The following is a 15213-nucleotide window of genomic DNA, read 5'->3' on the forward strand; positions in this document are numbered from 1 at the left end:
GCACAACAACCATGCGACGCCAGAGAGCAAATACAATAGGCAAATGTGCCTATTGTTGTTTTTACATAATTTCGCACACACACACGCACACACAGTCAAGCAGACACACTCGCACGCACGCACACAACAACGAACGTAGGCCGAGTGCACGCACTCTGCTTCTTCTACACTTCGTTGCTGTTTTTTTTTTCGTTTCTTTTCGCGCATCGAAATGGAAATTGGAAATGCAGCATTTGGCAATTCTCAATATTAAGTAGTATTATTAGTAAGCCGTTGTTCAAGTGTTGCACAATTTTATGTGTATCGCAATGATATGCGGCTTGCACTTAGTATGCGTCATAATTTAGGCGACATTTGCACTCATACACACACACACGACCACAATTAATTGTTGTTTTTTTTTGTTCGTGCGAAAACAAACTAAAGCGGACCATGCGTCGTTTTACCTTCGGCGATTCGTTTCAAACTGCAGCAAAGCACTCCAGTGTGGCCGCACTGGGATTGTGAACAAAGCCAGACAGTGTTGGTTAAAATACCAAACAGCGATTAGTAACGATAAACATTGTTAGGGCTGCAGCGCGAGACGCACCGATTAATGTGTGCAAAATAAATCGAACTGTTGCAGTTCAAATAAAAAGCTCAATGCGAAGTTTTGTAACAATTACCATATAATTTATTGATTTAATAACTAACTAAAATGTAGCCCTTTCGCAGGCATTTTAGAGCAGCCGTAGCCGTCGAGACTTTCTTGTTTTTGTGTAAAATAGCGTGCAAATCATTTCACTTGCATTCCAACTAGTTTCCAGTATGCAATGCAATAACAATTACAAAAATTCATTTCAAATCGTTGCTCTTAAACTAAAACAAGGAAACATATATAAAAGATATACATCTATATATATATGTTATATATGTGAGTGTTTCTTGTGTGTGTGTGTGTTTGTATAGAGTCGTTAATTGTTTACTGAAGTTCAAGCAAATGTTTGCCGAGTATTTTGCGAAAATAATTCGAGATATATCGCGACTTAAGTGAAATAAAATTACAAGACTAAAAGGTCAATACAATACTCCTGGCATGCAAAACTTAAAACCTAGCCCACGGTCGACTGCAGCAGCAGCTCAGCGGCGACATCAAGACTCCAACCACATTGCTGTAGAGCCTGTTCGCATTGTGCTCGTCCAGCGACGCCCAGACGACTCAACTGATCGATCTTGTAGTGCCTCAAGGCCAGCTGTACATCGCCACTCGCGGCACGCAAAGCATTACGCACATCCTGCTCGACGGCAGAGCTGCCCAGTTCCTGCAACAGCTGCTGCAGCTTCTCCTGCTCCCGTTGCGCATCCGCAGGCACCGGAGCATACAGCTGATGGGCGCCCTCCAGCTGCTGTTGTTGCTGCTGACGCATCTTGTCCAGTCGCCGCTGGATTTGCTGTGCCGAAAGCGGCGGCGGTGCCAACGGAGCTGGACGATGGGGACGCAAGTAATCGTCGAGCGTGACTTCGTCGTAGATGGCACCATTGCCATTGGGCACCTGACCATAGTAGGTGGAACCCGCTGTGCTGGCGGCCACTGCATCATAGCGTTCCACGCTGCCATAGATTGAGGCGGCAGAGGCATAGACACTGTTGTTGCTGGGCGGTGATGCGACCACACGATTCGAGATGGCCACAAAGGAGTGATGTGTCTCCGCCGCTGGCAACGCTTGCTGCTGATGATTTTGATAGATCTGCTCGCTGGCAGCCAGTTGTGTCGCCGTCTCCTGCGGCGGTTGGGCATAGTACTCGGATGGCGCCGCCACACGTTCATACCAGATGCGATTCACCAGCGATTGTGTGGACGCCACGCCAGATTGCTCCACATTGTTTTGCTTGGGCGTGGGCGAAACTTCGCTGGCATTCGAGAGCGGACTCGAGTGATTCGACTGGCCATCGGCGTTCTTGAGTGGCGTCAGATTCTGCTTGTAGACAATCTCTTTGTTGGCATACATGCCGGACGTGTTGCGTTGATAATCCTGCTGCGCCTTGCTGCTGCTGCTGCCGCTGTACATGTCCTTCTCCAGCTCGGCTATGAACGATTTGTCCAGCAGCATGCTGTCCGACTGTGGCTGTGATTGCGAATGCTGTTCCATAGTTGGCTGCGTCGCCTCCAGCGAAAGATTGCTTAGATTAAACTGCATGGCAGCGGACTCCAAGGCGGGAATATTCTCCTTGTTGGCGTTGCCAAAGAGACTCTTGCGCACCGACGGACTGCTGTAGAGCGGAGCAGGAGCAGGCGGAGTAGCAGCAGCTGCTTCGTTGCCCGCTGCCAAAGTATTCGAGTAGAGCATCAACGCATTCGATGGCGATTCCATGTGACTGGTGTCGAAGGGATCACGATTAGGCTCCCGCTTCTGGGCAAACTCCATCGTGTTGGAGTAGGTGGGCGGCATTTGATACGGCGGCGGCTGCAGACGAGCTGGCGACGTCTCCTCCTGACGCACAAAGTCAAACTGCGGCTGCTCATTGAAATAGGTTGGCGTATTCGGACCCGAGGAGGCATAAGTCACGCCGCCAGCTCCCGCATCCGTGGGAACATCGATGGGTGCATCGAGCAGACAGAAGGAACTGTCCAGCTGCAGCGACGAACTGTCGCCAGCTGTTGTTGCCATCGCCATGGGACGCAGCTCCGGTGAGATGTCAATGAGTATGCCCTCCTGCTGTTGCTGCTGCGGTGGCGGCGGACGCTGTGGACCAGTTGCTCCCGATGCCACGCGCTGCTTCACCGCATTGCGACGCTGCAGTCCAGCGGCCTCGTTCACCAGCTTGTTGTAGGCAAACTGTTTGCTCGAATTGTTCTTCGACTCCTTGGCATGCGCCGCCGTCGTCTTCGAAGCCGACAAGCTGACGCATTTCCGCTGCCTCTCATCGCCATTGGCCATCGCCGCTGTGGCACCTCCTGCGCCGCCCCAGCAGAAGCCAAACTGCGCTCCGTTGCTGCGCAGTGGCACATCGTTGAGACGCCGCTGCTCGAGGAGACCTCGTGGAAAGACGCCAATGTCGTAGGTGCGTTGATTCTGTCCCTTGATCAGCTTCAGCTCGGAGCGACCATCGATGATGGCAATCGTATCGCCCGCTTCGATCTGGAGTCCCTTGGCATCGTGGTAGCTACGCGAGGCACGCAGCACGGGAGGCGACATGCTCGCCAGGTATTCCCTGTAAAGATGAGAGAAGCATTAGCAATTGCTGTAAACAAATAAGTGTACTCAACTGTGAGATACTATTTTAAATAAGGTATTAAAAATACTTAAAATGTATTATACAAAAGTATTTCTTTAATAACTTGGACCATTTTTATCGTAACCAAATCATTAATACTATAGTTATTATTGTATTCACCGATAATCGGAACTCTAGCTCGATTTTTGGAGGTAGAAATGGGCGTGGCAAAAACTTGAAACAAACTTTACCTGCATCTCTTATAGTTTCTAGGACGGAAAGAGAGACAGACGGACGGACATGGCTATATCGTCTCGACTGTTGATGCTAATCAAGCATATATATATTTTATGGGGTCGGAGATGCATCCTTCTGCCTGTTAACACACATTTCCTGCCGCCACAAAGTTATAATAATTGAATAAGCTTCACTGAGATAACTAAGATAACAGAACAATTTAGCGTGAAAAAATCTAATTTTAAATAAGTAGTCAGCATTCAAATGAGCAAACTTTCCTTGGATGCAAAACCCACATTTTGGTTACAATCATAATTAAAATCGCTTAATATATTCCTAAATTTAATTTAAAATGCCAATACTTTCATTTAAGTATGTTTCACTAATAAAAATGCTTTAGTCATAGATTGCAATTAAAGTTAGAAATTTAAAATGCTACCCAGTTAACCACAGTTCTGTAGCTCCATTTAAGGAAATATTGAATTGAAGTTTTAATAATTGGAGATTGTAACATTGCAAGTACTTATTAAGTTGGCAGTATATTTAAAAAAAATATAAATTCTATTGTTTTAAGGTGTTGTAAAATAGTGAGGGAAACTCAATTCCCCATTTTAAATGTATTTTCTATTATTTTAATGAGTTGTGTCGTTCGAATTCTAACTCAACTTTCAGGATATATTTTATTACTATTCTTTAGTTTTATGCTAAAATGTGTGGACGTAGCGCAATCTTAAAACCAGATAGAACTACGTAAAATATACAAGAATGTTGTTACCAAATTTGATAGTTCTAGCTCGTATAGTTCCAGAGAACGTTTACATCAAACAGATGGACGGACAGAAAGACAGACATAATAATAACGGATTGTAACTCACTTGAGAGCTGCCATAGTGGGTCGCTCGGCAGGCGTTTTGTCCCAACACTGCAGCATCATAGCGTAGACATCCGGTGGACAGGCGTCCGGTTGATGCAGACGCTCACCCTCGCGATCAATCTTGCGCAAGATCTGCGATCCATTCAAACCCACCCAGGGATCCTCGCCGAAGCTAAACATCTCCCAGAGTGTGACGCCAAACATCCAAGTGTCGGAGGCGTGTGAGAATTGACGAAAACGCAGCGATTCGGGTGCACACCAAGGGAATGGAACTTTCTTGTGCTCGGACATGACATAGCAATCATCCTCCTGGGGCAGCGCACGCATCAGACCAAAGTCACCAATCTTAATCTTATTGGCCGCCGTCAGCAGAACATTGCGACACGCAAGATCCCGATGAAGGAAACGCTTCTGCTCGAGGTACGCCATGCCGGTGACAATCTGCACGGACCAGTTCCAGATGTGGGTGAGCGAGGTGTGGCGACACTGTTTGCGGAGTGTATCCAACAAGGAGCCACGCTCCGCCAGCTCGGTGATCATCATCATGGGCTGCGACAACACAACGCCATAGAGACGCACCAGATTCGAGTGATCCAGAGCGTGCATGGCCTGCACCTCGCGAAAGAAGTCATCAATGATCCCAGGCTGCGTGAGATTATCCGACTTGAGCACCTTAACAGCCACGGGCAGCACTTTGCCCGCCGGCGAGGCGCTCCATTCGCCACGACGCACCACGCCAAAGGAGCCATCGCCTAGCTTGAGTCCCAGCGTGATGTCCTTCTCGTGGATGAGGCAAGTGAGTGCTCCCGGCTGTGTTTGTTGCTGCTGCTGTTGCTGCTGGGATTGCTTCTTCGATGAGGGCTGCTTGCCGCCGCCAATCAGCTTCGAGAGTATATTCTTGCGCCATTGATGCGCCTTCTTCTTGCGCACCGCCTCCATGAGGCGACGTATCGCCGGCTTCCCCAGGCCACAGCGTTCCAGGTCATCGGGCAGCACGTAGTCAAAGTGCGCAAGTCGCGTCACTTGGAGATCGTCGCGTATGCGCTCGAGGAACTGCTCCAGCTGCACCTCGCGCAGCAAATCCTCCAGCCAGGCGGTCTCGCTCTGACCTCCATCCCCGCCAGCTGGTGACCCCATCTCTCGTCTCCTGCGTTTACCAACTGCAAGCGAAAATATGTTTATTTATTTGGTTGTGGAATTGCAAATTGTGTTAGTCATTGATCGTTGTCACCTCTGGAGTTATGAATGTGAAGCCCTATCGATAAGATTAAACTATATTTAATTGATAACGTGTGTAACTAAATATAATTGATTGTCATGTATATTTGTATCGAACTAAAAAAGCTAGCTGAAGTTTACATTTTTTATCATAACAACATTTACTATCGATACGAAGAGGATCATTGGAAAAGAGACAAGATTTTACAGAAATTAAATATCTTCAGATATCTTCTTAAGCCGATAAGTTTCTCTCTTACTCTCAAATCCATTAAAACACTCGAGAGCTATCAAACAAGGTATTAAATACGGTATTTCCATAGGTACCACTAAGTGTTAACCATCGATATATATTGTTATTACTATCGATAGTATGTTTTCAGTACGTTTTGCATCATTACCCAGTAACAATACACCAAACACAAATTTATCAACAAGATATACTTAATCTTTATTATACATAGTTGTCATTGAATGTTAGACCAAGAAATTACAATACGATTAATGTCCATATTACTATCGATAATTAAGCAAATCACATTAGAATTACTTGTGCAACAACTCCAATTTCCCAGTTTAGCAAAGACTGTTTTCATAACTTCAGTTTAGAGAAGAAAACAAGAGAGCACAGAAAAATTCTTGATCTTTAGACTTGAGTCATACTATTTACTATTATTAAAATGCATAAACAATTACCGATTAACTGTGCATCGATAACCGTTTCAGACAAAAGTGTTCAACGGCTGCATAAAAGCGAGTTTACTTTGTAGCCGGCTATTAAAGCCATAATTACAGCGACTGAAAAGCGTTCATGATGTTTTAATATTTCCCCTTTCCAGCATCATTAAATCGTTATGCAATAATTCATATTTTATTAATTGTTAAACTTCAAAATAAATCGTCATATTCAGCTGAGCTTTCTTAAATACTAAATTTACTTAAAACATATTTTATTGACATTCAGCAGTTTCTTACTACTACATTATTATATTAATATTTCATTAATTGTTAAACTTAATAATAAATCGCCATATTCTAAGTACTAAATTTACTTGAAAGATTATATTTTATTGACTTTCAGCAGATTCTTTCATAATGACCGTTATTAAAATGTAAGTATAGTTCAGTTGTTGGTGAACATTGCTTTATCGCGTATGACATCAGCATATATATTTGTCACATTTATAATAATTAGTAATACAACAATGGCACTGCTATATAACAAGTATTCTGACTGCATAACGTCAAGAGGCAGTTGAAGACAGATACTTGTTAATGCAAGTGGGGGAAAAATTCTATCGGAATTCCCCGATTATTTCCTAATGCATAATCTGAAGTGAAATTTCCTTTCATAGTTGTGTTATTGAAGACTTAAGATTAAGTTAAAGAGACTGCCATTTAAATTCCTTCTTAAGATGTCATCTTTCCTCATTATAGAAAATATTTAGGCGGTGGTTTTTTGGTTACTGTAAATTCTTTCATTTCGGGCGAATCAAAGATGACAAAATCACGTTGCAAGTTCTCGTTGAGAACGAGAATAGCTGCCACATTGCCACAGCGATAACAATAGTTAGGTGCCGACCAAACTGTCAACAGTTGTCGATTAAAATGAAACTTGTAGCCCTCCATGACCAGTTGATGGGCACGACAGATGATGTTAATGTTGTTGGTGTAATTGAACTTGTCGACAACATCACTGCCAAAAAGAAAGCCAGCACCACGAGGCGAAACCTTCCAGCCAAGCTGATCCTCGGGATCACTCCATAGCAGATCACACATGGGACCAAAATGGGGCACCTCCTGTTTGCGATCAATCGGTCTGAGCTCGTCCAAACGATTGATTGAGGGCGATAGACCGCCGTGCACACAGAATACCTCGTTATCGATAATGGCCGATAGACTGAAGTAGTCGGCAATGTCCATGCAATATCTCCACACATTGCCATTCCCATATTTCGAAAAACACTCATCGTAGAAGCCATAGGTCCGAGTCACTTGACGCGACTCGTGATTGCCGCGTATCAACCAAATGCGATCCGGATGGCGCACCTTGAGAGCGAGCAGCAGCAGAAAGGTTTCCACGCTGTAGAAGCCGCGATCCACCAAGTCGCCCAGAAAGAGATAGTTCTTGTCGGGCACTTGGCCGCCAATCTTAAACAGCTCCATCAGGTCATAAAACTGGCCGTGAATGTCGCCGCAAACAGTCACCGGAGGGTCGATGCGTTGCATGTTCGATTCCTCGATGAGCAGCGAACGTGCCTTGCCGCACAGGGAGCGCACTTTATACTCGGGAATGATTTCACAACGTTGTAGTTGCTCAATCAAAAGATCTAATCCGCCGTAATCTGACATCGTAAACTCTAAAATCACTCTGATTCTATTTCTCAAGAGACGCAGGACTATTACGTTTTAACCACGCTTTTTGCTAGAGATGATAGCTTTGATCGATAGTTTCGTTTGATCAACTATCACAGCTTTCAGCTATCGCGATAGTAACGAGTGCGTTTTGAATGGCCTATTTAATAGTATCGAATTGTTAAAGATAACTACTCTTATTGAGTTCATTTTTGTCATTCTCTATATACAACATACACACTTGAGCTTTCATTTCTCAAGAAAAGTGCTTATTTGTTTACAAAATTCAGAGAAAGATTTATTTTTAAAATACGGGAAAAACTAAACAAATTGCAAATGATCAATACCTTGATAATTTCAATTAAAAAATTTTGAACAAATGTTTAGAATTATACTGAAGAACTATTAACGAATGGTATGATTCAAAAATTAAATTAAACGTAATAATAAATATTCAAATTCCTGAATATATTGCATTAAAAAATGTTGAATTCTTTGCTTTGTACAAATGCAGAGTAAAGTACTATCAATATTTATCGATAAATGTTAACGCTTTAAAGAATGTCGATTTACAACTAAAATGATGAATTATTAAAATATAAACTTAAAAACTAGCTAATTTCGAACATATTGCCTTAAAACTGTTGAATTATAAAAATACAAATTAGTCTTTTTCTAATTTGTATGTCATAATATTTCACTATTGCGCTATAGTGATAGTATCAATGATTTGTTTTCAGAGATTTCGCAGTTGGGAATGCTCGCCATATTTGTCTGTGTTTGTCTTTTGGCTGTTTACTGTTGCTGGAGGGGGCTTCCCACGCTCACGCTCCGCTCGCAACAATTTGAGAAATGGTATTTGCATGCCGGTCACGTCGTTTGTGTTACTATTTTTTTTTTTTGTTTTTGTTTCAGTTTTGCTTGGTTTCCAACTAAAAACTAAAAAACTATTCATTGTCTGCTTACTCAGTTCGAACATCTTCAAAGGGGGTTTTACTTTGGGTGGGTTCGACTGGTTAACGAACTTGTTGCTACACTTCTCTGCCGCAGTCGCTGTCGCCGTCTGCGTCTTCTTCGTTTTATTTGTGTTTACGTTGCGATAAGCCGCGGCGAACTTGAACTCAAGAAGTGGACACAGCACACACATACATATGTATTTATCATTGAGGTACTTCATTAGCGAAAGTGCCGTATGCCATAAAACAAATTAAACGACGAATTAAAATTGCGGTTGCGTCGCTGCTTTATGATTATCAGCCACATTACGTCAGCTTGGAAACACAGTGACATCGCCAGCGCCGACGCTGACTGCGCTGCTCGCATGCAAGTGGGCCACGCAGAGGCGGCTGTGCATGTTTTGTGCCGGTATGTGTGTGTGTGAAGAGAGACTCAAAGAATGTCAGAGAGCGCAACTGCAGCTGCACACTTGTGTGACGTCACAGTGCAACGATTCTTGGCGCGTGCTAAAAATTCTACTGAGATAAGCCATGTGCAAGGTGTGTAAAAGAGAGAGGAGATATGATGTGTATTTTTAAAGCTTGAGTCAATATTAATGACAATGAGCAGCTTTTGCTGAAAGCTTCGACTAATAAAGTTAAATGCTTTACGGACAAAGCACTTGGCGAGCAATTACTCAGCCGGAAACAATTTTGTATGGCAAAGCGGATACTGGACCACAATATACCTCAAAGCGCAAGAGAGAGATAGAGGGGCAGATAAGTACTTGGCAACTTGAAACTAATCAGAGTTTGATCAAAACCACCCTGATGGCAAAATTTGCGACATTTGTGAGAACAATAGACTTAAGCAAAATGCGCACAGTTGCGGCTATTCCCAGAGGACACTTACCCGTGTATTAGTATTTTATTGAGAACAACTGCAGACGTCGAGTATATTTTGGTAGATTTGGGAACAGCTGCAGTCGTAGATTTTGGGAACAGCTGCAGAAGTCACAGAAGCAGCGAAGCGTTGACGCTTCCGTTGTCGTTGTATTGTTGTTGTTGCTGCTGGCTGCACTTTGCGAAACTTCCTGTCTTTTTGTGAACAGGTTGCGAGAAGATGGCAAATGAAACTCAATATGTGTGCACACTTCGTGGGACAGCAGCTGAAGGTGGCGATTGCGGTGGCAACGACGCAAGGTGAAGGACGACGACGTCGTCGCTGTCTCGCTGCGTTTGCGTCTGTGTGCGTGAGTATGCGTGTATGTGTGCTGCTTTGTTTACACTCGCTGAAAGAGCAGCTGGCTTTGGATGATTTGCCAACATTGCTGAGCTGCTGCTGCTTCATGGAAATTGGCCATCATCACTGTCATAATGGCCGAGGTGCAGGAGGCAACCGCTTAATATTAATTTAGCCCCCACACACACACACAGACACACTCGAACACACACTCACTCAATAATGCTCTTTCCCTACGTTGAAATTGCTATTTGCTGCTGTCGTCACAGTTTTTTGCACAAATTTTCCACGGCTTTGCCCCTTTTTCGTTGTAATTGTGCTATTGCTGTTAAGAGTGTGTGCGTGCGAGCGTTTTTATTTTGTTACATATTCCTTCTCACATCTATTTTGTGTAATTTCGCATAAATTAAACAACAACAAAATTAACGTTTTTCTTGGAAATGCGCGCACGAAAGACAAGCAACTAAAAATTGAGGGGCGAATGCACGAAACGAAGCTTCTCTTATTGTTGTTGTAGTTGCACAAAGGTGCTCTTTATATTATGAAGCTTAAAGTCGAGTCACGTTCAAGCTTGTTTGTTGACCAGCAAGCTCACGAATAAAACGAAGCACCAGCGAGCGTTTAATAAAATTAAATTGCCTTGGCGAAAATACCGTGCGTCGCACTACCGCTAGCGTTTGTTGTTGTTGCACAAATACGAATAAACGCAGCACTGTGTAACCGTTGGTTCAATTACCGAAAATCCCATTTTTAGTTCGAAAATATACTGCCCTAAATGTGGAGTAGTAATAAAAACATAAACAAAAGGTAGAAATATAATTTAAAAACTGAAATTTATGAAAAAAGTTGGACTGTAAATATAGAGAAATTATAAAGTTGATTTCAGCTAACATTCAAAATATACCGTTTTTGTAATAATACCATAATAATAAATTTAGTGATGGACACCACAACGATAACACGATTTCTGTATGTTTTGCTCCACATTGCGCTCAACAAACTGTGTCGCCGATGCGAGGTGAATGTCAATTCGAACTGAACACACGTGCAGCGCGTTTTGAATTTGTTACTTCAATATTTTAATGTTAAATCTGTTTGCAATTAACTAAAATCATGCCGGCAGCAGTGGCTACAGGTGTGCAAATCAACGGTCCATTGAAAAATAAAAAGATTGTGTTCAACGACAATGGTGAAGCACAAACAAAGCCCATCAAAGCGAAGCACAACAAAAAAAATGAATTTCCAAAGCGGCCAAAAAATGATAATGCACCTGCGAAATCAAATGGATATGTGAAAAAGGCACAAAAGATTAAATTCAACGACGCCGACAATGAGGTGCAAGAGGTGCCACAAGCAGCGGTACCAAGTGGCAAGCACGATAAATTGGTGCTCGATGCTGCGGGCAACGTGAAGAAACCGCAGCGTATCAAGTTTGATGACGACGGCGGGGAGCAGCAGCAAGAGGAAGCAGCGGAAGCTACTGACAGCGATGCCGAGGAGGAGGAAAGGGAGAAGACCAAGAAGCGCAACAAGTATCAGGCGCACACAGACGAAGACGATGCGCAGAAGAAATGGTATCATGTGGTGAGTTAGAGAGAAGCTAGAGAGGATTACTGCTAGAGTTTCATCACAAACGGTTAATGATTTTGCATATTAAATCTTTTATAGCACCCGGATTATCCTTGCAGTGACGAGCTGCTGGACATGAAGGAGAACGAGCAGCTGGAGCTGTTTAATCTCTGCAAGAACGCTTACGAATCGGAGAAGAGCACATACTACAAACGTGAGTCAATCAACAACATAAAATCTTTACCGCATTCATTATAACATTAATTTTGTAATCGTCCAGGCAATCCCAGTGATGCCCGCTGGCTGCAAACGGCGCTGCACAAGGGCACAGCCAAGGATCGCGCTAATGCTGGCGCTCTGCTCGTTACCAGCAATCCGCTGGGCAATTTGGAGGCACTGACGACGCTCATTGGCTTCTGCAAGATCTCCAACAAGAGCAGCAACGATGTTATCTCCGTGCTAACGGATCTGTGGCAACAAGTGTTGTTGCCGCCACAGCGTAAATTGTTTTCGATCCACACTCGTGGCGCCGACTGGAAGAAGGTGAAGAAAGAGGATTTGCACAAGGATCAGATTCGTCGCATCTACGCTTACTGGTACTTTGAGAACGAACTAAAGGATCAATACCATGAGTACCTGAAGAATCTGATGCAGGGGCTTCAAACTGGCCAAGAACACAACAAAACCGCCTCCATTGTGGCTTCGGCTAGGCTGCTCGCTTATGCGCCGGAGAAGGAGCAAATGTTGCTCACCATGCTGATCAATAAGCTGGGTGATCCCATTGCCAAGATTGCGTCCAAAGCACTGCATCATCTAAGCGAGGTGGCGCAACGTCATCCCAACATGTGCGGCGTCATTGTGGCCGAGGCGGAGAAGCTGCTCTTCCGCAACAACATCTCGGAGCGTGCCCAGCACTTTGCCCTGTGCTTCCTCTCGAGCATTGCGCCCTCGGGTCGTCCCGAAGTCTGCACCAAGCTCGTGAACATTTGCTTTGCGCTGTTCAAGGTGCTGGTGCAAAAGGGCGCCGTCAACAATCGCACCATGCAAGCGATTCTGCGCTGCCTGCAGAAAGCCATCACCGAAGCCCAACCGGCCAAGGGTAGCACCGAGTTGCTGACCAAGGAGATGCAGGATACCATCTATCGACTGGTGCATTTGGCGAATATACGCGTCTCAGTGCAAACGCTGGGTTTGCTGCTGCAGCTCATCACTGTAAAGACGGAGAAATCGGATCGTTTCTATAATGCTTTGTACATCAAGTTGCTCGATCTGAATCTGATCAACATTGGCACCAAGACAGCGAGTCAGCTGCTGCACATTGTGCATCGTGCGGTGCACATTGATCAGCATGTGGCACGTGCGCAGGCGTTTGTGAAGCGTCTGCTGCAGATTGCGCTCTATGCGCCACCTCACATGGCCGCCGGTTGCTTAATTGTGCTGCACAAGCTGTTGCGCATGCGCAAGGAGTTGCACGGCGGACTGGGCGATGAGCAGCAGGCGGAGGATGCACAGCAAGTGCTCCCCGTGGCAGCTGCTGCGGAACTGGACAAGTTTGGCAGCGATGGTGATGGCGAGGAGGTGTACAAGGATGTCAAGGAAGAGGAGGAGGAGGGCGAGCAGAAGGAGAAAAAGGAGGAGGCATCGGAGAAGAAGCCCAGTTCATGGCATCATGCCAGTCTGGCGGCAAATCAAGCAGAGGCCAAAGTTCGCAACATCGATGCCTGCAAATACGATCCGTATCATCGTGTGCCCGCCTTTGCCGGCGCCGGCTACGCACTGCGAAATGAGCTGTTGCTGCTGCGACAGCATTATCATCCCACCGTGCAGGTCTTTGCCGAGCAGATACTTCTAGGTAAGAAAAGAGAACTTCGTTGTAGTCACCAATTAACTAAAATTTCATTCCCTCTTTAGAGAAACGCATTGATTACTATGGCGATCCGCTGCGCGACTTTGGCTTGCCCCATTTCCTGGAGCGCTTCGCATTTAAGAATCCCAAGAAACTGGAGCATCAACCGGTGGCTGAAGGCGCCGCCAGTGCCGCCCACAAACGCTACACATCCTTTGGGGCACGTGGCAAACCTGTGCGTTCGTTGACCAAACTGAACTGCACCGAGGATGAGTTGTTCATCTTCAACTATTTGGAGCAGAAGCGCAAGCAGGCAGAGATTGTGGAGCAGAGCAAGAAACAGCCCAAACTGGAGGAGACGGAGGAGGCAGACGAAGCGGCCGATGATGATGACTTGAAGGAGGGCGAAGTGAATGATGATGAGTTTGAGAGTTACTTGGACAATTTCTTTGGCAAGAAGGGGAAGCAAGACGGCGACGATGCAGAGGATGACGATGAGTTGAACTATCTGCAGGAGTTGGGCGGCGAACTGCAAGCGGACAAGTCTAAGAAGAAGCAGAAAAAGAAGCAGTCAGAGGATGACATGGATGATGACGTGGAAGATGATTGGGCAGATGATGCTGGAGATATGGATGAGGATGATGATGAGGAAGACGAGGCCGAAATGTCTGGCGGCGAAGATCAGTCTGACGATGAGACGGGTTCCATTGATCTGGAACCTTTGGATGACGGTGAAGATGACGATGATGATGCGGGATCCATTGATTTGGATGGCGGCGATAGCGATTCAAGTGAGGCGCCCGAAAGTCCTGATGAAGAGGATGATGATGCGCCGCCCAAGTCGAAGAAATCTCGCAAGGATGCGGTGCTCAATGAGCGCGGCTTTGCGCAGAAACTGAAACAGAGCAACGGTGCGTATGCGTGATATTTTTAATTTATTTTCATTTATATTAATCATGACTAATTGCAGATATGAGTTCGCTCTTTGCGGCAGCTGATGATTTCTCTAACCTCCTGGAGGAGACGGCCAAGACGAAGGGCCAAGGCACCAGCAATGCCGTCTTCAACAAGGATAAATCCTCCGATAAGCAGCTCAAGTGGGAGGAGAAGCGACGCTCGAACAGCAAAAATTACACTAGCAAAAAGTTTGGAAAGGGCGGAGGAGGAGGAGGAGGCAGAGGAGCTGGCGGCGGGAAGGGAAAGAAGCGCAAACATTAAGCGCAATGTTGATAACTTATAGAAATTACGAATTGTTTTAATGCAATAAAATTATACAAACACAAAATGACCGAGAAAGAACTATATTGATAAAGTAATATATATTATATTTCTTTCCAGTCCAGATTTTAAAGTAATTGATGTCAAAAGTAATGCAAAAATCTATCCTACAAATTGTTTCTTTTCAATTCAGATTTTTTGTACTTTTTTTCTTACAAAAGATCATTGAATCATATAATATAATATTCCTACACCACCTTCATATTTTTACCACAATTTTAAATACTTCAATAACACTTTATTTTCGTTATTATTTGAAATAGTATTTTATTTTAACTTTATATACAAACTTTGGTGACTTATGCTCTAGTAAATTATCGTGTTGTTTATTCACTTTGCTATATTTATTTTACAATCTAAAAACAATGTCGCCAACGAAGTTAATTCGCAAGCAACCCGTAAATCGTTTTTGGGCGCTATATACAATGCGCTTTGATACTTGATGATAGATCGTGATAGAACG

The 15213-nt window shown here is 44.4% G+C and overlaps 3 protein-coding genes across 4 annotated transcripts; 1 reads left to right on the forward strand and 2 right to left on the reverse strand.

Annotated features, from left to right (window-relative positions):
* Nucleotides 1-650: 650 nt before the first annotated feature.
* Nucleotides 651-10754, reverse strand: LOC133842793 (activated Cdc42 kinase Ack). 2 transcript variants are annotated; one of them, XM_062276044.1, is made up of 3 exons: nucleotides 9728-10754; nucleotides 4308-5466; nucleotides 651-3192 (listed from the first exon to the last, which is right to left on the reverse strand). In XM_062276044.1, exons 2-3 carry the CDS (start codon nucleotides 5441-5443, stop codon nucleotides 1092-1094), a joined length of 3237 nt encoding a protein of 1078 aa, XP_062132028.1. In that variant the 5' UTR covers nucleotides 5444-5466; nucleotides 9728-10754; the 3' UTR covers nucleotides 651-1091. The 2 variants fall into 2 exon arrangements, with proteins under 2 accessions (XP_062132028.1, XP_062132029.1); XM_062276045.1 differs by lacking the exon at nucleotides 9728-10754 and adding an exon at nucleotides 5538-5674.
* LOC133844878 (serine/threonine-protein phosphatase 4 catalytic subunit-like) lies at nucleotides 6586-8131 on the reverse strand. Its single transcript, XM_062279152.1, has one exon. It carries the CDS (start codon nucleotides 7874-7876, stop codon nucleotides 6956-6958), a length of 921 nt encoding a protein of 306 aa, XP_062135136.1. The 5' UTR covers nucleotides 7877-8131; the 3' UTR covers nucleotides 6586-6955.
* A 316-nt stretch (nucleotides 10755-11070) lies between the features above and the next one.
* LOC133842792 (uncharacterized protein F23B12.7) lies at nucleotides 11071-14752 on the forward strand. Its single transcript, XM_062276043.1, has 5 exons — nucleotides 11071-11641; nucleotides 11726-11840; nucleotides 11907-13478; nucleotides 13538-14383; nucleotides 14443-14752. The coding sequence occupies exons 1-5, from the start codon at nucleotides 11171-11173 to the stop codon at nucleotides 14688-14690; spliced, it is 3252 nt and encodes a 1083-aa protein (XP_062132027.1). The 5' UTR covers nucleotides 11071-11170; the 3' UTR covers nucleotides 14691-14752.
* Nucleotides 14753-15213: the final 461 nt, after the last annotated feature.

Source organism: Drosophila sulfurigaster, chromosome 3 (assembly GCF_023558435.1).
Source record: "Drosophila sulfurigaster albostrigata strain 15112-1811.04 chromosome 3, ASM2355843v2, whole genome shotgun sequence".
NCBI classification, from domain to species: Eukaryota; Metazoa; Arthropoda; class Insecta; order Diptera; family Drosophilidae; genus Drosophila; species Drosophila sulfurigaster.